Source organism: Capra hircus, chromosome 23, assembly GCF_001704415.2.
Source record: "Capra hircus breed San Clemente chromosome 23, ASM170441v1, whole genome shotgun sequence".
Lineage (NCBI taxonomy): Eukaryota > Metazoa > Chordata > Mammalia > Artiodactyla > Bovidae > Capra > Capra hircus.
Window position 1 is genome coordinate 32,113,263 of NC_030830.1, and position 23,756 is coordinate 32,137,018.

The following is a 23,756-nucleotide window of genomic DNA, read 5'->3' on the forward strand; positions in this document are numbered from 1 at the left end:
AAACAGAGGTGGCTTGCGAGAGCCACTGGCTTCAAGAGGCAACGGTGCAGACTTCCCTGGTGGTCCAGTGGCTAAAAACATCCGCCTGGCAATGCAGAAGACATGGGTTCGACCTCCGGTCCGGAAAGGCCCCACACGACAAGGAGCAATTAAGCCCGTGGGCCACAGCTATCTAGCCTGTGCTCCAGAGTCCGAGAACCGCAACCACTGAGGCCCGCGTGCCTAGAGCCTGTGCTCCACAACGAGAGAAGGTACCACAATGAGAAGGCCTCGCACTGCAGCTAGAGAGCAGCCCCTGCTCGCCACAACGAGAAAAAGCCCTTGAGCAGCAATGAAGGCCCAGCGCAGCCAGATATAAAAATAAGTTAAAAAAATTTTTAAGTTCAGGAAAATTTTTAAAAGAGGTGAAGGTGCCCTCCAGGCCTCTAGGCTGCCTCGGAGGGTATAGGGGCAGGATTTCACAGAGGCCCCTGCTGCCTTCTGCGGACAGATTTGCTGCAGCCATCCAAAGCTCTTCCTTCAACCCCTCAGCTACCACATGTGGCCGAGGAAATGTCCGCGGGGAAAGCTATCTTATGGCGAGGATCAACTACTGCAGCTGGGTCACAGCTCCAGCATCACTCAATTGAGTCTTGCCCAGCTGGGGGAGGGTGGAGATCAAGGGACAGAGCGGGAGGGGGAAGGCAGGCCAGCTACTTAATTAGAATCAAAGCATCAGACACTTCCTTGACTCCTTATAAACTTCACTTCATGGCTTAAAATCTAAACTCTCTAATAAGGTAAAACCCGATTTTATTCTTTTCTTTCTTAACTGCACCACTGATGATTTGCTTTTATTTTTTAATGACAATCACCAAAAAAAAAACGTCGTTTTTGAAAAATCAGCTGTTTCAAAAAAGCATTCTGGCTAAAGATGGCAGAAGATTTTTTTTTTTTTCTACGAAGAAGTATTTTAATCTCCAAATCAGTAACAACAGATGAGGAAAATATAATCTGAAGAGTAAGGGACAGAAACCATTCCTTGTAAGTTATTTTTAAAAGCACCAAAAACTTGCAACTCATTACCAGATGCTTAAAGCCTGGGGATAACTGACTTTCGGGGGCGGGGATGTTATAAAGCATAAAGTACACACAAATAGCTAGAAGAAGGGGAACAAAAAGCCCCTAAGAGTGGCTGATGCAATGACTGGATAGCCAAAAAAATGACAAAGACCTAAAGTTTATTTTATGCCTACTCTGTCGATCTTTAAGTCAGGGTCTGGAAGGCACCAAGATCTGGCTTCACTTAAGTCTGGAACTGGCTGTCCCTCCATCCCAGGAGGTGCCTCTCCCAGGCCTCTACAGTCACGCAGAGAGAGAGGGAGAGAAGCAGACACTGATGGAGAAAAGAGGAAGACAGGGAGAAGAGGAAGAGGGGGGCTGGAGGGAGACCGAGAAATTCGGGAAGGGAGAGGTGGTAGAGGGGGGAAGGGAGTGGGGAGGGAGGGCAGCGAGGAAGAGAGAGACACACAGAGAGACCCAGATCAACAGGCAGAGACAAACGGAGAACAGAGTAACACAGTCCAAGAGAGACAAGAAAAAGAAAGACACGGAGCATGTATGTATACACACACACATAAGCACACAAAGGATCCTCCACGCCTGCAGAGCAGCCTCCAGCCCCACTGACCCCAGCCTCCCCCGGCCAAGGGAAACCCCTCACAGGGCATCTCTGGCAGGGACGTCTTCCCCAGCCCCTCCTGCCAGCCAACCCAGAAGCCACGGGGACTCCACACTCAGAGTCTCTGGCAACAGGTCACAGGTCTGCCCAGTATAACACTAGACACGGACGGTTACAGCTAACCTGTACTTGGGAGGGGTGGGGGAGTGGGGCTCTAGATACTCCCAATCCAGACCACTTAAAATGGAAAGCCTCAAATTAGAGGCTCCTGGTAAATAATTCACCAGGAAAAGTACAGTACCTTCCCTGGGCTCTTCCATTATTCATCAAGATAAATGTACCATACTGTTACACTTCCTGACATCTAAAAACGGTCCGAGCCATTAGGCCAGGAGCAAGAAGACAGTGGGGCACTTCCCACCCGACTTTTCCAGAACTCCTGACCCAGCAGTCCTGCTCCTCTTGGAACTAAGCTGGCTGCTCCTCACGCAAGGGCAAAGAAGTCAACTTCCAGAAATGGCCAGCCCAGGCTCAGACCATGAGACCTCAAGAGCAGCACCCACCCACTCAGGAAAGTCCTGAGTAAGACTCCCTTGTTCACCAGACCCAGAGATGTGGGCCCTCTCAAAGGAAGAGTCAACCGCTCTTTGTACAATACCTGTCTAAGGGCAATTCTGTTCCCAGGAGGTTCAAGAAGTTTGACTTGGATGCCAAATGAGTGAGCCTACAGAAGCCCTGCATCTGACTTGCACAGGCAGCTCTGAGCAAGTCACTCTGTTTTTCGAGCCTCAGTTTCCCCATCTGTAAAGCCAGATAGGAACAAAATGCCCTCTGGGAAGTCTGAAGAGCTGCATGACTTTAAGACCCCTGGCCCACTGGGTATGGGCAGGATGGAGATGCAACAAGAGCTCAGAGTCTGGAGTCAGACTGTCTGACTCGAGTTCTCCTCCCCCACTTACCGAGTGTATGACCTTGGGCAAGCTGTTTATCCTCTCAGTGTCTCCATTTCTGCAGCTATAAAATGGTGCTAATAACAGTATCTACCTCCTAGACTTGCGAAAAGTAAATTCACATGTTAACCAATGTAGCGTGTTTGGAACAGTGCCTGGCACATATTAACTTAAGTATCATGTGAGTTTGGGCTCTTAGCCATTATTGCTTGCGATTATTATGCTCAAGATCTTTGAGGGACTGCATTCCATGACAACCGTCTCTTACCCAGGGTAAGCCTTGGTTGGCATCTCTCTCATGCAGACCATGTGGAGCTGCTAAGTGCTACCCACTCAGTCTCTTGCCATCTGGGTAAGAGGTTTCTAAACAGACCCTGAGGTCTGAAGCTTTGTCCCACAGCTGCCCGACGGAGCCGGTCACTTGAGCGGGGCTCCACCGGGCGGGCAGCAGTCGACTGCTGGGACCACACTATGGCCGGCTGCCGCGGGAACCTCCAGGCAGTGCTCGGATTAGCAGCTGCTCATCATTTCAGTCACTTCCCACCTTCACAGGAAAGACAGTCAGAACAAGTCTGTCTCAGTGAAAACGGATCCAGACTGTGCTGGAATGAGGCAGGCCTCTGGCCTCAAGGGACCCGACTATAGTAGGTGAGGATAACACAGTGAATGTTTAGACGCCAACCAATGCCTGGAGGTAAACTCTTAGGGTTCAGCTTTCTGATCCCATTAGGCCCCAGTGAGGGGGGACTGGAAAATTCTTTGCTTTATGAAGGAAAATATCTGACTCCATAAAATAGAGGTTGTAAACAACTCTCAATGGCAAACGACCAATTAGGAAAACGGTTTCTAGCAATGGACAGAAGAGGGGTTGCTGGCCTTGATGTGCAGTTACAAATCAATCACAACAACCACTAAAATTCTCATAGTGACGTGGTCAAAATAGCATGTTTTCTCAAAACAGACATAAATGATTAATAAATATAAGAAGTTCCAATGCACCAGTAACCTAATGAATGCAAATTAGAAACATAAATGCAAATAAATGCTAATCATACTGCTAGTAAAGTAATGCTCAAAATTCTCCAAGCCACGCTTCAGCAATTCGTGAACCGTGAACTCCCTGATGTTCAAGCTGGTTTAGAAAAGGCAAAGGAACCAGAGATCAAATTGCCAACATCCACTGGATCATCAAAAAAGCAAGAGAGTTCCAGAAAAACATCTATTTCTGCTTTATTGACTATGCCAAAGCCTTTGACTGTGTGATCACAATAAACTGTGGAAAATTCCGAAAGAGATGGGAATATCAGACCACTTGACCTGTCTTGAGAAACCTATATCCAGGTCAGGAAGCAACAGTTAGAACTGGACATGGAATAACAGACTGGTTCCAAATAGGAAAAGGAGTACGTCAAGACTATGTATTGTCACCGTGCTTATTTAACTTCTATGCAGAGTATATCATGAGAAACGCTGGGCTGGAAGAAGCACAAGCTGGAATCAAGACTGCTGGGAGAAATATCAATAACTTCAGATATGCAGATGACACCACCCTTATGGCAGAAAGTGAAGAGGAACTCAAAAGCCTCTTGATGAAAGTGAAAGAGGAGAGTGAAAAAGTTGGCTTAAAGCTCAACATTCAGAAAACGAAGATCATGGCATCCGGTCCCATCACTTCATGGGAAATAGATTGGGAAACAGAGGAAACAGTGTCAGACTTTATTTTGGGGGACTCCAAAATCACGGCAGATGGTGATTGCAGCCATGAAATTAAAAGACGCTTACTCCTTGGAAGGAAAGTTATGACCAACCTAGACAGCATATTCAAAAGCAGAGATGTTACTTTGCCAACAAAGGTCCGTCTGGTCAAGGCTATGGTTTTTCCTGTGGTCATGTATGGATGTGAGAGTTGGACTGTGAAGAAAGCTAAGCGCTAGAGAATTGATGCTTTTGAACTGGGAGTAGAAGACTCTTGAGAGTCCCTTGGACTGCAAGGAGATCCAACCAGTCCATTCTAAAGATCAGTCCTGGGTGTTCTTTGGAAGGACTGATGCTAAAACTGAAACTCCAATACTTTGGCCACCTCATGCGGAGTGTTGACTCATTGGAAAAGACTCTGATGCTGGGAGGGATTGGGGGCAGGAGGAGAAGGGGACGACAGAGGATGAGATGGCTGGATGGCATCACCGACTCGATGGAGGTGAGTTTGAGTGAACTCCAGGAGTTGGTGATGGACAGGGAGGCCTAGTGTGCTGCAATTCATGGGGTCGCAAAGAGTCGGACACGACTGAGCGACTGAACTGAACTAAAGGGTTAAAAACCACACGGCCTTAACATATTGTGGGTGATGTGTGTGTTAGTCGTGTCTGAGTTTTGGGGATCTCATGGGCTATAGCCCGCCAGGTTCCTCTGTCCATGAAATTCTCCAGGCAAGAATGTTGGAGTGGGTTGCCATTCCCTTCTCCAGGGGATCTTCCAGACCCAGGGACTGAACCTGAGTCTCCTGCATTGCAGGCAGATTCTTTACTGTCTGAGTCACCGGGGAAGTCCCTTAACACATCGGATGAGTTTAAAATCTATGAATTCATAATGATGTTAAAAAAAAAAAGAGCCCAAGGGGAGAGATAAACTGGGAAATTGTGACTGACATATACACACTACTGCTGCTAAGTCACTTCAGTCGTGTCAGACTGTGCGACCCCATAGATGGCAGCCCACCAGACTCCCCTGTCCCTGGGATTCTCCAGGCAAGAACACTGGAGTGGGTTGCCATTTCATTCTCCAATGCATGAAAGTGAAAAGTGAAAGACATATACACACTACTATATATAAAATAGATAATTAATAAGAACTTCCTTGTATAGCCCAGGGAAATCTACTCAATACTCTGTAATGACCTATATGGGAAAAGAATCTTAAAAAGAGGGGATATATGTATAACTGACTCACTTTGCTGTACTTCTGAAACACACCGTTATAAATCAACTATACTCCAATAAAACAGTTTTAAAAACCCCAGTAATGCCAAATCGTAAAATTTAAAAAAATGTTTTTCTAAAGAGCCCAAAATGACACCTTTGAAGGATGCTAGAAAATCAACTTGTTATTTTAAAAACTAGTCAAGAAGCATTTACTTTCCCTTTCTTGAACAGCTATATCTCTCGGTAACCAAACAGTTAATGAGGGGCAACTGATCTTCAAAAAAGTCTCCAACTGATAAATAGAGTATCACCATTTTATAGCCCACCCAATGAAATAATGGATCTGGCAGTGATTACTGATAGCTGCTAATTGCAGAGAGACAACCAAATGTTATGTGCCTACTGAGGAAAGGATACCTGAAAAAAAAAATCTAATCTAAATCTGACGAAGCCTCCAGGTCTACATTTCACTATTAAAAAGAAATTCTAAAAGGAATCTGGAAAACAAGGACTGAAACAGTGAACTCTGAATCCACATTCCTCTGTTGCCCCCACAAATGGTTATTAAGACCTAAAGCTGTTAACATTTCATAAGCTTCAACTGCTTTCCCCACTAGATTGTCAGCTCCCTGAGGTCAGGAACTAATCGTCCACTCTTCCACCACCTCCACTGTGATTGCCTTGCCCACTGGAGATGCTCAGGAAACACCCGCTGCTCCGAGGAGGGTTCACTAGCCCCTGCGTAATGTGGAACCAGCAGAGTGGAGGTCAAAGCCCAACCTGGGATCCCGGTCGGCAATTACGTTAATTACCATTATTAATTCAACAAACACTTATTTAGCACCTATCATGTGCCAAGTACTCTGCAAAACACTGGGGACAGAGAGAGAAAAACACAATTACTGCCTTTAAATCTCTCTGCTTAGTGGGGGAATCAGACAAGTAAACGTATAATTATAATAATAGCGAGGGCTCACTGACCACTTGCGAAGTGCCAGGCACTGTTCCAAGAACTTTAACCAGTGTTAATGCTTACGACCACCCAGTGAGGTAGGTATTACAGTCCCCATTCTGCAGATGAGGCAACCAAGGCACAGAAAGGTAAAGTCACTTGCTCAAGGTCACACAGCATGTCGATGACAAACACAAGATTCAAATCTCTTGTTGCCTGGCTCACAGGAAAAACCTATGCTAACCACTAGGCTCAACCATGTCATCACACAGTGTGATGGGCGGGTACACAAGGCAAGCTTTTAACTCAGGGTGAGGGTAAAAGGGGGATGCAGAGGAGCATCTTGGAAGAAGGCGCCTCAGAACAAGATCTTAAGGGATTTCCCTGGTGGTCCAGTGGTTAAGACTCTGAGCTTCCACCCCAGGGGCCAAAGGTTCAGTCCCTGGTCAGGGAACCAAGATCCCACATGGCTCTGCACAATAACAACAAGGTTTTAAGAAGGAAGGGGGCCTTGGCAAATAGAAAACGACAGAGGCACAAAGACAAAGCATGAACTTGAGGCAACTGAGGATGCTCAGAGGCAACTGAGGATGCTCAGAGTTTAACGGATGATGGGGTCAGAGGGGCATAGCTAAAGCCCGCTAGGATACTGGTTTGTGAGGGGTGGAGCAGACAAAGGAGATGAAATACAAATTTACCTGGCTCAGGCTGTCCCCGGACAGAAAAAAAAAAAAAAAATCACCAACACAGTGAGTCCCTCCCTGTTTCCAAGGAGGTGGTTGTTAGGGTAGAAAATGGACTGAAGAAGCTCTTTGTCACAGAGAGAGCAGCGGGCACGGTCACAGGAGGCATTACGGGATAATGCCATACCTGTTCTGTTAGCTTCCCAGGACTGCTGTAACAAATTACCACAGCTGGTGGCTTAAAACAATGGAAGCTTATTCTCCCTCAGTTCTGGAGGCCAGAAGTGTGAAATCAAGGTGTTGGCAAGCTTGGTTCCTTCTGGAGGTTCTCGAAAGAGTCTGTTCCATGCCTCTCTCCCAGCTTCTGGTGGGTGTAGGCAATCCTTGGAATTGCTTGGCTTAGCGATCTCTCTCTGTTCACTCAGTCGTGTCCAGCTCTTTGCGACCCCATGGACTGTATCTCGCCAGGCACCTCTGTCCATGGGATTTTTCAGGCAAGAATACTGGAGTGAGTTGTCATTTCCTCCTCCCAGGGATCTTCCCGACCCAGGGATCGAACCTATGTCTCCGGCATGGCAGGCAGATTCTTAACCCGCTGAGCCATCAGGGAAGCCCGGGCGTGGAGCGGCACCACTCCACCTCCTGCCTCCACCATTAGGCAGCCATCTGCCCTCTGCGCATGTCTGCATCACTTCCCTTCTTGTAAGAATGTCACCGGTCACGTAGGATCAGAGCCCACCTGAATGACATCTCTTAACTCGCACATCTGCAAAGACCCTATTTCCAAATAAGGCCACGATCACAGGGGCCAGGGGTTAGGACTTGAACATATCCTTTGAGGAGACACCATTCAACCCACAACACATGCTATTCTGCAAACTGCTTTTTTTGCTCTACAATTAACCACAGGTATCTTTCCATGTCTGTTCACATGGTTCTAGTCCATTCATTTTAACCATGTGTATTATTATTCAACCAGTGACCCATAATCTGTTTGTCTAACACCCTAATCTAATCGTGGACATTCAGATAGCTATAAATTTTTTGCCATTATAAACAACGCCCCCACTGAACCTCCCTGCACAGGTACCTGTGCAGCTTGGTAATGAGAATGTTTCTAGAAACAGAACTGGCCCCGGGACCACAGAGAACACAATTTCAGGTTTTTGATAAATGACAAACTGCTCTTTAAAAAGGTTGTGCCCATCTATGCTTCCTTACCAACACTGATACTTTATTCTTTGTCAATTTGAGAGTACTAAAATAATACCTTGCTTTATTTTGCAAGTCACTTAAGATATTTAGTCTGTCCTTAACAACATAAAACAATCTTGTTTACTGGTTAGCCATATTTTCTACTGTGCTTCCTTGTCTACCTTTTTCCTTGTTTATTTTTATTGCTATCTTTTTCTTATTAATTTGTAATCAATAAAATCATTAATATGAGGCCCTTTCTGCATTACCTGCCACACTTTCCCCCTCTGAGAATGGTCATTAAGTTATTGAGTACCTACTAAGTGCCAGACATTGTTCCAAGTGTTAGAGACTACTACAGTGGACACAGCAGTGAAGGTTCTTGTTGTTTAACTTTTCAGAAGGAGATGCATTTGTGCATTATTTGGGCTGGAAAATAGATAGCAAGTGAATTTTCTTGGGTGCAGAGGCTGCCTTGGAATTCATTTAAATTCTGTCCTGTTTTAATTCATTTGAGAGCCTTTGGGGAACCCCACTCTGTTCTCCAGGTGTCCTGAGAGCATGCCTGAAGCAGCAGCGTGGTTAGTGAAAACAGAAGCAGGAAGAGCTGACAGCTGTGCCTTTCCCTCAGAAGGAAGAGCCACATTCAGGCACCCACACTCCCAGGTGACCAGGGGCTTCAACAGTTAAACCCAGGTGAGTTCAGAGACCAAAGGGAGTTTTGAGGAGGAATAACCCCTCCCCATTTCAGTGGAGGGGGTACCACCGCAGCCTCATCCCACCTTCTCTCACAGGTCCTAGGGAGGGGTGATGTCTCAGCATGTTTGGCCGAGATCCTCTCTCTCCCATCCCCTTAGGGTGGGGCGTAGGGAATAGACCCCCCACAGACAGGACACATTTTATACATGTAGCCTACACACACACACACACACACACACCCCTAATTCAGGGATGAACCAGACAATCCTCTTCAGATTAAAACCTTGTTCCTCAAGCTCACTTTTATCTGTAATAAAGGTGATGCATAGACTTCCTTCTCTCCAATTCCTCTCTGTCTTTCCTTCCTCCCTGCATCCACTGGTTTCCGATTCAGAGAAGGGTGATATTTACTGACTCCTTCAACATACAGTTTCCATTCTATTGGTTTGTGTGTGTGTGTCAGTGACTCAGTCGTGTCCGACTCTCCGTGACCCCATGGACTGTAGCCCTCCAGGCTCTTCTGTTCATGGGATTCTCCAGGCAAGAATATTGGTTTAGGCCTGTTTATTTTTTCTTCTTGAAAAAGCCGCACAGCTTGTAGGATCTTAGGTCCCTCACCAAGGATCAAACCCGTGCCCCCTGCAGCAGAAGCACGGAGTCCTAACCACTGGACCGCCAGGGAAGTCCCTATTCCTGAGTCTCTTAGGGGTTTTCTTGTTGCTGATTTTGTGAATGGGGTAAATGTTTCCATTGTATTTTGTAAAAGGTTACTCGCTGATAAGCAGTGAAACTTCTGAGGTTTGTGTAGTTTTGCCAAATGACTCAATTCTCTTACTATTCTAACGGCTTTCAGTTGATAATTGGGTTTCACATATAAGAAACTGGCACCATCAGCAAAAGACATGAACTTTATTCTGACTTCTGTTTTATTTATTTATGGCTACATCGGGTCTTCCTTACCGCACAAGGGCTCCCCTAGTTACGGCGAGCAGGGACTGCACCCTAGCTGGGGGTGCACGGGCTTCTCATTGTGGTGGCATTTCTTATTGCAGGGCATGGGCCCTAAGACATACAGGCTCACTAGTTGCGCCGCACAAGCTCAGTAGTTACCCCAGCATGTGGAATCTTCCCTGAGCAGGGATCGAACCTGTGTCCCCTGCATTGGCAGGTGGATTCTTAACCACTGGACCACCAGAGAAGTCCAACTTTTGTTTTCTTACAGTATTATTTCAGCTACAGTTTCCAGAATAATGCTAAATGGTAGAGACTTTACTATTTTAACTCAGTGACTTTAAAAGAGAACAGCATTATAATTTCATTTTTAAATATGCTATCTGTGGCTTGAAATTTTAAAAAACAAGAACAGATGTTAACTTATATCTAATGTTATTTTTGCATCTAGCTCTCCATACAGCCAAAGATGGAAATAAGTGTGCAAGTCTTCTGACTTATTTTGATGAATTACATGAGATTAAACCACCCATGAATTTGGGGAGTAAATCCTAATTGTTTATGACACATTATTTTAAAAAGAGTATTAGATTTAATTTGCCAGTTTTTTTTTAGACTTTTGCAGCAATATTTCTAAGTAGTGCATTTTCCTCTTCTGTGCTGCTAGCCAGCATGTAGGAGCAAGGTCATAGCAACTTTGTGACATGCATGGAATGGCTCTCCATCTGTTCCTTGGCTCTGTGACAGCCTACAAAGCACTATAAGGCTCTATTTTCCTCTGTGTTTTTTGAAATTTCCCCTCAAGGCTGTCTGATACAACAACTTGGTGGAAGGTTTTTGTTTTCTATCTTTCGATGATTTTTTAAAATTCTTATTGGAGTATAATTGATTCACAATGTTGTTAGTTTCTGCTATACAGCAAAGTGAATCACTTACACATATATCCACTTTTTTTTTAGATTCTTTTCCCATATAGACCATTACAGAGTATGAGTTCCCTGTGCTATACACTAGGTCCTTATTAGTTTATTTATTTTATAAATAGTAGTATCAGTTGTTTTTCATAGTTACTGTCTAGTCAATCATCCTAATGGCTCTAGAATACATTTCAATAACTTTTATTTTCCCAGCATCGATTTCTCAGCATAGCACTGAACATGGTAACCCTTGACAACTGGAAAAAAATCTTTTCCATGGCAATTATTCCAACTGGAATCATTAGTACACGTTTTAGTGAGTCCTCCCCACTGAACAGTAAGCTCCATCTCATTACCTGCTCTAGGTCTCCAAAATCTACCAAGTACCTGGTATGTACTCAAGAAATTGTTTGAGGCTGAGGATGAAGTTAAGGCTTCTTTTTCTTTTCTTGCTTTGCTTATCGACCTTTTCTTTCCTTTTCTTGACTGGATTTGCCTAAGTTTTGTTTGTTTGCTTTTTTCTAAAGCAATGGAACTTACCAATTCTATATTTTTTTCATTTCAAATTTATTCATTTCAAAGCTGTACTCAAAAGAAATAGCCTTAAATTATTTCCTAAGTAATAAATGAAATAAATTAAGCTACTGGCCTCAAGTTAGAATAAAATGAACTCTGTCCACATTTTAGGTTTGTCTCATGTAAAGAACATGAAACCTTCCTAACTCAATCTTGTCTTATCTCTGTAGGAGACATATTTCACTGAAATTTATCATACTAACAGATATATTTGTCTTTGCTTCAATCTGGTTTATGTTTTAATACTAGAATTCTTCCTTTGTTGTATGTGTTGTGTCTTATTTACCTCTTAGGATACGCTTTTTAATTCTACTTGTATCTCCTTTGTTTTGGGCTTCCCAGGTGACTCAGTGGTAAAGAATCCACCTATCAATGCAGGAGACACAGGTTTGATCCCTGGATCAGGAAGATCCCCTGGCAACCCACTCTGATACTCTTGCCTGGGAAATCCCATGGACAGAGGAGCCTGGTGGGCTATAGTCCATGGGGTCACAAAGAGTCAGACGCAACTGAGTAGCACTTTTATCCTTTATTACTTTTTAAAATCTTGAATCTATTTACCTAATTATCACATTTTTTTCATCACTTTCATCTCACTGTCCATTTTCCTCTGATTCTGAGAGCATCTCAATTGCATGATACTGACTAGATTAACTACTGCTGATTCAGCTCCTTAAAGTGTATAATGGAAACTGCATTGTGCCATTGCATTTTTTTTTTCCAGTGACCTGAGGGGTTTTTTTAATTCGTTTTTTAATTACTGGAATATAACTGCCTTACAATGCTGTGTTGGTTTCTCCTGTACAACAATGTGACTCAGTTATATGTATACATAGATCCCCTCCCTCATGAGCCTCCCCCCACCCCATCCCACCCGGAGGTCACCACAGAGCACTGAGCTGAGTTCCCTGTGCTATTCAGCAGCTTCCTCCTCGCTACGTATCTCACACACGGTTGTGTAAATGCTATTGCGTGTTTTGTCTCCTCATACTCCTTCATTATCTCAGCCAGTCTTCTTTTTACCTCTTCACCCTTCTCATTCAGCTTCCTTTTTATCTCAGTCTGGTGCATCTCATCGGATGTTTCCATCTCAAGGTTCATAAAGTGCACGTCTTTTTGATATTTTTGAGGAGGAAGAAAAAAATATCCTGCCATCGAAAATTCACTTTTCCAGCAGTATTCCAAGGAAGGAATGGCAAGACCTTAATAACAAAGTCATGGACAATGAGATATAAGGGGAGGGAACAGATACAAGGGCAATTAAAGGGATGGTAATAATTGGAGAAATGGGAAAAAAACAAATCTAGACAGCTGGCAGTGTTCAATACATCAATAAAGTATACGTCAATAAAGAGTGACATCATGTGTCAACGTGCCTGCCCCTGAAGCTTGCCTCCCAGGGATAAAGGCTACATCTCAATGCCCCTACTAAACAAACTTTCCTTCATTAACCCCTTGTCATAGCTTCCCAGGTGATGCTAGTGGTAAAGAACCCGCCTGCCAATGCAGGGGACAGAAGAGAGATGGGTTCAATCCCTGAATCAGGACGATCCCCTGGAGGAGGGCAAGGCAACCCACTCCAATGTTCTTGTCTTGAGAAACCCATGGACAGAAGAGCCTGATGGGCTACGGTCCATGGGGCTGCAAAGAGCTGGACACGACTGAAGCGACTTAGCACGCACGGCTCTATGAGGTGGATATTATCACTTTCATCCTGCAGATTAGGAACACTGCTTCCAGGGCTCAAATTGTGGTTTTGGGGAATCCAAGAATAACTTGAACAACCACTGAGCATCTGGGAAAACAAAGGTCAGGAACTGGATCTATCCTACCAAGCTCAGCATTTTGTTTGGGAGAAACAAAAGCTGATAGAATGGAAAATAAAAAGGGGCAGATCATTCAGAGTGCCACGGTGTAGAGGGGGAGGACATCCCAGGGATCAAGGAAAAAGATTCTGGGGGGCGCTGGGCTACAATCCTCCCAAGTTACCTGGAACAACCCTGGCTTCTGAGGGCTGTCTGGGCATAATCATGAATAATGCCCCAGGCTGGATGATAAAGTCTTCAGTCACCCTAGCAATGCCTCACTTTTGAATCACATTTGCCAGTTTTCACATGTTAACCTGTGTGATTTTCCCCAGCCAGTGATTCAGAAGTTTGATGAGAGCTATAAACTTCCTCCCCAGAAAAATAACATACATGCAGAATGGTGTACCCAACTTTGATATAGTTCTAATCCTTTGACAGAGCAGCTCCACTTCTGGGAATTTATCCTTCAGGTATATAAACATAAGGGCATAGATACAAGGATATTTATGGTGGCCTGGTTTACCAGAGCAAACCCTCAGAGACAGCCTACAGTCCATTAGGAGGGGACAGGGGCGGGTGGGGTAAATGCAGACAGCACTTGCTTTAGGCCAGGCTTCCCCTGAAAATCTATAGGAGCCTTCCTGGCCCCGCTTGTGCCCCCAGCTAAGCCAGGTCCCAGGGGAGGAAGAGACACGAGCAAACTCACAGAAGGCTAAATAATGAATTGTAAGTGTGTGTTGTCTTTGGCCGGGGCAGTCTGGCCAGGCTCTGGGGGCTTCTGGGCAAACATTTTTCATATTTTAGCAGCTGGCCTCTTCCCAAGGCAGTCAGAAGTTAAGTAAGCTTTGAATGAGCAGCGCCCATCCTCTCCCTGGCCCCAAGAATTCTTAACGAGGCTCGAAGGCAGCAGCCTCCAGCAAACCCATCGCAAGTTGCCTTAAATATCACTCACCCTTCACTACATTTAATGAATGCAAATGATTCAGCAACAAAACACTTAGCCTGGAGTGAAATCCACCTTTGTGTGGCTGGTTTCTCCAACTTAGAGCCCAGCTCAGGCAGGGCTCTACCAGGGCGGGCAGGCGGCCCCACGGACCCCGGGGTGCCCAGGCTAGCCCAGGCAGACCCCTGCACATGCCAGGCCTGGGAGCAGGATCCAGGAAGTGTTCAGCAGACGGGAAGACCGCCCCTCCCCACCGCCTGGCCCGCCTCCCCACTGCCTGCTCCCCCCTTGCCCCCCACCCCCTACCCCGTCCCCGCACCTCACCCACCACCCCAAACACCAGATGCAGACCCTCACAACTCCGCCTCTTTACAACTCTGGCTCCAGGGCAGAGGAAAGTGTGAGCGGAAAAACAAAAGGTATTTCTTTGATCTAACGAAAGGGGCTGGTCACAGGCACCTCAAAGGCCTATCCGGTCACCACACTTCCTGCATTCAAGGGCACTTCACCCCCCTACACACGCCCACCCTCTTTTCACCTGATGCCAGGTACCAGAAGAACCTGGAAAGCTCCCTTGGACCGGCGCCCTCCTCCACGGACTTCATGGAAGCAACAAAAACAGAGACAGTGTAAATAACCCAATTTACACCCTGTTTTCAGAGTTCTCTTTTGGCAGCAAAAACTGAAAGCAACTTGTCCGGAGCCTAAGAGCAACGTTTAACTAATTTACTTCCAACCTGGGGCTCAGGGGGATTTGCTGCCCCGTCAGCCTGATCAACACCTCTCTCCATGGCTGAGGCAGTGGCCTGGCCCAGAACAGGCAGCTGTTAATTCAGCTGCCACAGCCATCACCCTCAAGGCCAGCAGCTGGCAGGAGCCCCATGGAGGTCCATGCAAGTCCTCTTGAGGCTTCTCAAACTGGACAACTGGTTACACTCAGGACAATACCTGAAGGTATTGGTCTGGGTGACTCAGATGCAAAAAGGGCTCCAAAGAATCTGTTGACCTGGTTTGAAAAGAACCACTGCCTCCCCTGAAGAAAACTCACTTTGACTTTCAGAGTTTTATAAAAATGTTTTTTTTATCATCAAAAATGCCCTGAAAGAGAGCACTGGAATTGTCTTAACCTCAATGCCCTTTTGACTATTCAAGGCACAGATGATGTGCCCAAACAAACTTCCCAGGTGGTGCAGTGGTTAAGAATCTGCCTGCCAATGCAGGGGACTGGATCCCTAGTCTGGGAAGATCCCACATGCCATGGAGCAACTAAGCCCGTGCACCACAACTACTGAGGCCCACGTGCCTAGCTCCCGTGCTCCGCAACAAGAGAAGCCACAGCAGTGAGAAGCCCGCCCACCACAGCTAGAGCAGCCCCCGCTTGCAGCAACTAGGACCCAGGACAGCCGATAAATAAATCACATTTCCAAAGGAAGAAGAGCCCTCACTCCATGGAGAGCCTGGGTCCCCAGACCCTGAAACTTTTTGAGTTCTCCTCTTCCAGGCAAGCCTTTAATCAGCCCCTTTTCCAACTGGGCACACCCACCAAGGGTTACATTTCTGAGCGACCACACAGAAAGAACACGTTCTGAAACCCCTATAAGGTGGAGTACCTAAAACACATATCTATGCAGCAATCTATTTTTTTAAAAAAAGGAAAAAAGCTTTGCTCTAGACACCCACTAACACATACAAAAGGGATCTATCTTGCTCTTTTCCTGTGCCATCCAAACCCCAACTCGACAGCCAATCCATCCCACCATCAGATGAACCAGAATCCAGCAAAGAAAGAACTCCCCAGCCTTCAGGCCACTTGTGTCCTGAGCAGGAATGGCACACACACCCCTCCCCCCCATGCTTGGGTAGCACAAAGCAGAATGATGAGCGCCAGCTGTCTCCACAAAGCTTCGATCAACGCAGTGCAGCTGTGCTGCTGGGCGGGGAAGCCCACGCTACCACCCCCTGTGGGTCCCTCGCCTGCCCCACTCAGGTCCCCATCCTCTGTGCTAGCGGTTCAGTTGTGTCTGACCCTGTGCATCCCTAGGGACCATGGCCCACCCGGCTCCTCTGTCCATGAGGATTCTCCAGGCCAGAATACTGGACTGGGGTTGCCGTGCCCTCCTCCAGGGGATCTTCCCCACTCAGAGACTGAACCCGGGTCTCCCACGTTGCAGGCAGATTCTTTACCATCTGAGCCACCAGGGAAGCCCTCCCCATCCTCCGAGCACCTGGTATTTACTGGGTCCCCCCTCTCTGGTGCTTCTCCATGTCCTTGGCTTGTTCATTACCCCTTCTCGTTCTATCTTAGTTTGCCTACAAGACAAGCCATTCCTGGAATGAGTCTCCACCCAGGAATAGCTCAGCATTTTCATGCCTTTTTTTTTTTTTTTTTGACCACTCAATTTATGGGATCTTAGTTCACTGACCAGGGATCGAACCCAGGCTCTAGCTGTGACAGCACAGAGTCCCAACCACTGGACAGCTAGGGAATTCCCAATTCAGCCTTTTTCAATGGAGACTCTAAGGAAATTATCTGGTGGTCCAGGGGTTGGGACTCCGTGCTTTCACTTCCCTGGGGCTGGGCTTGATCCCTGGATTGGGAACTGGGATCTCTGTTTGCCAGGTCATGCGGCTAAATAAATAAATGGAGACTCAACCATCAGAGAGGTATTTTCTTTCCACAATAGACTGACTGTCCTCTTAGGGATGGCTACCTCCTCTTCTGGATCTCTTTCGCTTTTTAAAGGATTTAGGAGTCCCCCAACCACTCCCTCCCACATTACCTAGCATGAGGCCTTCTGCCTTAAGCAGTCTTAGTTATTTATGAGCCAGGCTAAAAAGAAAACAGTTTCTATTTAAAGTTACTAAAAGACAGGAAGCAAAAGCAGGTCTATAACTAAATCAGCCCTATCCCATTCTAACTACCTTTTATCAAGTATCCACTATGGGACAAAGTCCTTCCCATACACTGAACTTCAAAGATGTCACTGATTTTGAGATGCACCATTATTTATGTTCCGCCAAAAGGGAACATTACATAATAATTATCTTACCACCCAATCTGAAAGAAGCAAAACTGGGGAGAGTGAGGGAGAACATCTCAAAGTTCATGAAATTCAGTACTATCTCCCTTAACTCTCACAAGAACTCGAATGGGATCAGTATTACCATCCCCATCTTCCAAAAGAAGAACCTGAGGGCTCAGAGAGGTGATGTGAACTCTCTAACGTCTCTCAGAGAGCAAGCTACGAAGCCAGAATTCAATGCCTGAACACATTTCTGAATTTCCCTGGGAGTTGGGGTGTGCGGGGGTGTGGGGGGAGACAGCCAGGCTTCAGACAGACCAGCCTTGGTCAAGCTGCCCATCAAGGGCAAACAACACTTGCTTGGCTGACTCCTAAAATCAGGGTTTTTTGCAATTGCATCTTCGCAGATCCTACTTCCAGAAACAACAAAAGGAAAACAGGTTTCCCTAGCTCCTTCCTCACAAAACTGGCTGGAAATGGAGGCGGGGGGGGGGGGGGGCGGCGGGGGGAGGGCAGCGGGGGGGCAGGCAGCGGGGGAGCCCTCAGCCAACTTGTTATACATAAAGCACATTTAATGAGCCTTTCAAGCTCTGGGAGTAGGAGAAGGAGAGGTTCATTGGAAATCTGATACTTTGGCAGCCAAGTGAGAGGGGCAAGGCCCTGCGCATCAGCCCTGGGGGATAAACACTATCCCCAGCCCCTTTGTCTGCCAGAGGAGATACTTCCTGGGGGGCAGGAGGCAGCAATGCTTTTTATGGTGAAGCCCGCCTAACAACAACCCTCCACCGGAGACCTGGTTGGGGCCTCTGGACAACCCACCTAACCATAAACCCTCTGTCCTCTCCCAAACCTGCTGGGGTCCCTCTTCCCACAAATACCTGTGACCGTCATAAACGCCCTTCAACAACCCCCATTTACTGCCCAGCCTGCCTGCTGCTAAATGAGGGCATTTGTTTCAAATTTGCAAATACCCAGAGCGCTGGAAACCTAAGTCCACTCCTAAAATGAAATGTTCTGCATTCCTCCCAGCCCGAAGCCCCGCGCTTCAAAAGCTGCAAGAGGCCCTGGCTGTTTACTCACTGGTGGGGCTATTGGGAGAGGCATTTCCCCGCTCCCCGAGGAGGCGGCTTTGATCCCGGCCGGGTGGGAAGGGGACGGAGGGAGGTGCCATCCTAGCCTGGGCCAGGCCCAGGCTCTCCTCCTGCCTTTCTACGTCGCCGCTGGCAGATTGGGGGGTGGGGTGGGGTGGGGGAGGTGCGGGTGGGAAAGTGAGTCTCACGGGGAGGCTCAAGTGGAGGCTCTAAGGAGACAGAACAGGCTGGCTCAGCAGGACCTTGGAACCCATCTTCAAAAGGTCCTCGAAACAAAGGTAAAGAGTACAGAGGCTGAGAAGCACCCCAGCCTCTCACACAGAAATAAAGGGGTGAACTCCCCATCCAGGACACCAAGCCACTCAGGACACTATATCAGGGGCTGGGTGCGGTGTGCGTGTTTACTAAATAAAGGCCTTTTGTTTTCAGGAGTTTTCAGAAAGTGGGTGGCGGTAAAGAGAAGACGCAAGATCCTCCTCCAGCCCCCCAGGGCTGTTCCAGGGCACAGCATTCCCCCCTCCTCCCCAAGCTCCTCCTGCACCAGGCCCGAACCCCGAGGGTGGAGGAGGAGCCCGGATTGCAGAAGGCAAAGCTGCGGGCAAGTTGGGCATTTTTTAAATTGGTCATTTCAACAATCGGCTTAATCCACTAAATTAACAGATAGAATGATTTTGCTCTTTGTAGCTGGAGCTCCAAGACCAACAGCAAGCATTTCCTGACCGCGCCCCCCCTCCCCCCCACCTCCGACCCCCAAGACTGTAAGACAACCGTTTTCTTTGTCCGTGATGTGTTTTGTTATTCAGGTGGCTGGAAGTGAACTTGGGATTGCAAATGCCATCCAGGCTCATCACCTCTCTATGGAACAGCCGGCTTGAAGGAGACTCTCTCTTCTCCCAGCCAGGAGACAGCTCAGCCTTGTGGGTTTTTTGCTTTTTTTAAATAGATGAGCTCTAACAGAATCAGAACACCGAAGTGTCCTTTGCACCCTCCGTGATAGCACGTAAGTTGAGGACTTCAGAAGCAGAAGAACAAACTCAGCAAGATGGCTGAGCACGGTCAACAGTTCAGACAAAGCAAGAGACACCTGGCTCCAAAGGACTTACGTCTCCCAGGGTATCAGAGGTCATTGTCCAACCTCTTCTGAAACCTCTCAAGAATTCAAAGACTTGCCTCCAACGTCAGAAACGAAGGGGAAATCTACATCTATCATTTCCCTACCATGTGCAGGGCACAGGCACATCTTTCCATATAAAAGACATTAGAGGCGGTAAACTCAGAGCAGAGATGATTGTTACCACCTACGTGGTCTCCACCGCAGCATAACCCAGTGTGCAGCTCTCAGCAGGCATACCAGTCTGGAATGTGGCAGCACAGCTGCAAGCCAGGGCCTGTAACTGCCCGTGACCTTCCAGAAGCACCAGGAGGAAGCGACTCAGGACTCCTGGGTTCACGAGAAAAGCTTGAATCCTGGGGATGCAGGCACACCGTTCTGGACTTCCAGAATACATACAGTCTGAGTATGACTCTAAAAACTTTAAGGGGTATACAAATCTCTGAATGGGCCACTGAAAACTTTAACCTGGGGCTTTCCCTGGTGGTCCAGTGGTTAAGAATCCACCTTACAATGCAGGGGACACAGGTTCAATCCCTGGTCCATGAAAATCCCACATGCCATGGGGCAACTAAGCCCCTGCACCATGACTACTGAGCCTGTGCTCTGGAGTCTTACAGCCACAGCTACTGAGCCCACACACTGCAACTACTGAAGCCTACGCTCCCCAGAGCCCAGGCTCCACCACAGGAGAAGTCACTGCGATGAGAAGCCTGTGCGCTGAAACTAGAGTAGTCCCGGATCTCCGTAACTAGAGAAAACCTGCATGCAGCATCAGAGACCCAGCGCAGCCAAAACTAAATAATTGTTTTTAAAAAAGAACACTTTAACCTGGCTGTTTTGTAATCAAAAAGGGGGCGGGGAGACTAGCAATCCTGAATGCTGTGGCCCAACAGCTCTCACTGTTCAGCAAGGGCTTCTCAAGTTGAGACCAGAGAGGTAGATGGGATGAGCCCAAGGTCACAAATGTGGGCAAACGTGGAGCAGGGTCCACACCTCCCAGGTGCCACCCTGGTGTTCCTAACAAGTGTCTCAGCCTAGGCGGGGGGAACACCCCCAGGTACGCAGAACTAGGTTTACGTTATTGACATACTCCCTCTGATTCTAGCAGGACTGTCTCCAAACCCACCCAAAGAGTTATCCTGGCTGCAAAATCCACTCCCCAACATTTACCTGGTTCCAAGGCACACGCGCAGCATTTCATAGCCTCCAGTGATGAGGTTCACACGAGGACATATGAGAGCCTGGGAACAGCTCTATTACTTATCAGCTCTGCAGTCCTGAACAGATTACATTTTGTGCCTCAGTTTCTTTACTTGTCAAATGCCTCCCACCTCCACGCTTTCAGAAACAAACAAAAACCCAATCGCCCTCATCCTGGCTCTGAGCGTTCTTGATAGGAGGGACTGTCAGTATGGGTGAAAGCATTCTGTAAACCGCAGAACTGGGTCAGCCGTTGGTTATTACACACGGAGGCTCTCCCAAAGCACACCCTACCTCTCTTCCCAGCTCGAAGCCTCCCTCCAGGAGCCCACCCCTTCTGTGCTAAAGGAAAGCAGCCCCTCACCTGGACACTTGTTCCTCAAATACTGAGACAACTAGGTAAGGATTGCTGCCTTCCCATACTCAGATTAAAAACTCTCACTTTTTTTTTTTTCCTCTCACAAGAACTCCCTCCCCAAACCTCTCATTCCCTTTGGCACCCAGGCAATTACACCCTAATTCCAGTCGATCGAGTCTAGACACATCAGTGCCCACGCACTAGACACTCCTGAATAAAACGCAACCCTCGGATGAAAGCGCCTTCCCAATACCAAGGGCGAGGAGGACAATTCTACGCTGTGCGGCAGGAGCACAAGGAGCGGTGGATGGCAAGGCTGTGCTGGCCTCAAAGGTCACCACGGCAAGGTCCGGCAAGGGCTTGTCAAGCTGAGGCCAGAGAGGTAGGTGGGATGTGCCCAAGGTCACATGAGCAATCTGGGGCAAATGTGGAGCAGGGTCCATACCTCCTAGCTGCCACCCTGGTGTTCCTACCAAGTGTCTCAGCCTAGGAGAGGGGAACACCCCCAGGGAACCAGAACTAAAGCCCAGCAAGACGTAGGGTCCATCTTTGCAAATAAAGTGATATCACTTCTACTGCAGGAATTCCTCTCAATCAGGAATGCCCACACACTTTACCTGGGGCTGGGGGAGGCCCCGGGGTTCCCCGGGACAGAGGACATGAAAAGAAAGGTAAGCATGGAGCTCCTTAATGAAACGAGAAATCAACTCAGCAGCATTTCTTCCCCGAAGACAGCCAGCCTTCTACATCAACTATCACATCAGGCTAGAAGCCTGCAAGGCAGCAAAATCCTCCAGTGGGGAAAGGAGCCCAGAAACAGGCTGAGACCTCAGCAACCGCAAACATATACTGTGGAGTGGGCACCCCACTGCAGGCTCAGCCTCCCCGACTTCTCCTATTGTATGTTCTGAGCAGCAGTGCCCCACCCCATCACCACAGGAGGCGGGAGAACAGCGATGAACAGGGCTCATCTGAAACATATTGTTAGAACAGAGGTCACCAAAATCATCTTGGCCCACCAACTGGGAAGCAAAGAAGGACTTGTTGCGAGGCTCTTTCTTCACTGGGACAGTCATGTACGGTGTTACAGGTTGCGCACTGCTCAAATGCCTAGTCAAGGGCGTTAATACTGAAATACTGCCTGGGCTACACAGGCCAAAGCCCCGCCTCTTGGGGAATCCTTGGAGGAAGGGCGTCTATTTCTAATCTGCACAAAGGCACCTTATGAGCTAGCTGCTAGGACACCCCAGCAGTACCAAGAGCAGACAAGCATTCTCTTCACTGCCCCCCTAAACCACCACCGACCCAAGGAGGGGACAGAAGAGAGCCAGTGTGTCTCCAGAAGCAGAGGCTGTGCCCACTGTGGCCACTGTAACCTCCCCCCACAGGGAGACCACACCACACCTCAGGAACCGCCCGCACGGTTCTCACAGAAGTTCCCACAAGTTAGAGTAACTGCCTGGGGAAACCCTGACACCATCCTGCGATGATAAAAGCCCTCCCCCGGGTATTATAAAAGTCTGCCTCGTCCACAGCAGCACAGTTTACTCCCTGGAAGGAATTCAGCAGGCCAAGGGAGATGGTGTAGTCTAAAGGAGACCAGCACTGGCCACCCTGGAGAGAATCCACTACTGGAACACGGGGAGGAAGAGTTCCCACCAGGAAACACAAAGGGGCTGTGCCCACATTTCTGACCTGCTGCTGGAATATGGAGACCCATAGACCAAACCTGCTCGAGAATGAGAAAACTATTTCTACAGCTGTCATTCGAGAGTGACTAGGTTGAGCCCTTGCAGGCCGCTCTAGAGACAGGGACTGGAAAGAAAGGCCGACACCTTAAAGGCAGACAAAAGGTTAGGACCGTCTCTGGGAAAAGACAGCAAGGGATGACCAGAGGGGCTGCTTCCCCGAGTCAACCACCTTCACAGCCGGCAGCGCTACCCCCTAACTTCCAGGCGGGCAAAGCAGGTGTCAGCATCACTTGCACTTTGCACCTGAGTTAACTAAAGCTTGGAAAGGTTAAATAACCAGCTCACGGTCATGTGTGTGCTGTGCTCAGTTGCTCAGCTGTTTCTGACTCTGTGAGACCCCACGGACTGTAGCCCGCCAGGCTCCTCTGTCCATGGGATTCTCCAGGCAAGAATACTGGAGTGGGTTGCCATTTCCTTCCCCAGGGGACCTTTCCAACCCAGGGATCGCACCTGAGTCTCTTATGTCTCCTGCACTAGCAGGCAGCAATGGGCCATGGGTGTCACTTCTCCTCCTTTACCACGTGTGATATTAGCAGAGAAGCACCCACGTTTTCAGACGCCTGATCCAATCAACGTCTTTCCATCATTCTGATCGGTCACAGCGGACTACAGCTACCAGCAAAGTCAATCCTCTCTCCTCTCTGAAGCCCTCCCACTCCCCCATTTGCTTCTGCACGGTGAACTCACCTTCCTACACACTCTGGAACGTTCTTCCATCTATTGAGCACTTGACCAAGTGTTGTCTCTCATACTTCAACTGATTTTCATCATCTTGTCTCCTTCCTGCCTCCTACCACACCTGAGACAGCTCCATAGAAGACACCCTGAAACTGAACTGGGCCCATCCTAAGCCCCTTAGCATTAATACCAACCTCTTTTTTATCACCACACCTCTACTTTATTTTGTTTTTAATATTTATTTATTTGGATGCGCCAGGTCTTAGCTGCGCGATCTTTAGTTGTGGCAT

General features: G+C 47.7%; 1 protein-coding gene across 2 annotated transcripts in view; it reads right to left on the bottom strand.

Moving 5' to 3' along the window:
* The window catches only part of PTK7 (protein tyrosine kinase 7 (inactive)), a 63,718-nt gene that overhangs the window by 33,993 nt on the left and 5,969 nt on the right, over nt 1-23,756 (bottom strand). The window contains exon 1 of one of the 2 annotated variants that reach the window (XM_018038594.1): nt 20,650-20,802. The exons of the other annotated variant lie outside the window; for it this stretch is intronic. Coding sequence (XP_017894083.1) covers nt 20,650-20,680 — 31 coding nt within the window. The 5' untranslated portion in view covers nt 20,681-20,802. Of the gene's footprint in view, nt 1-20,649; nt 20,803-23,756 lie in introns of those variants that run through there. 2 annotated transcript variants of the gene reach the window in all.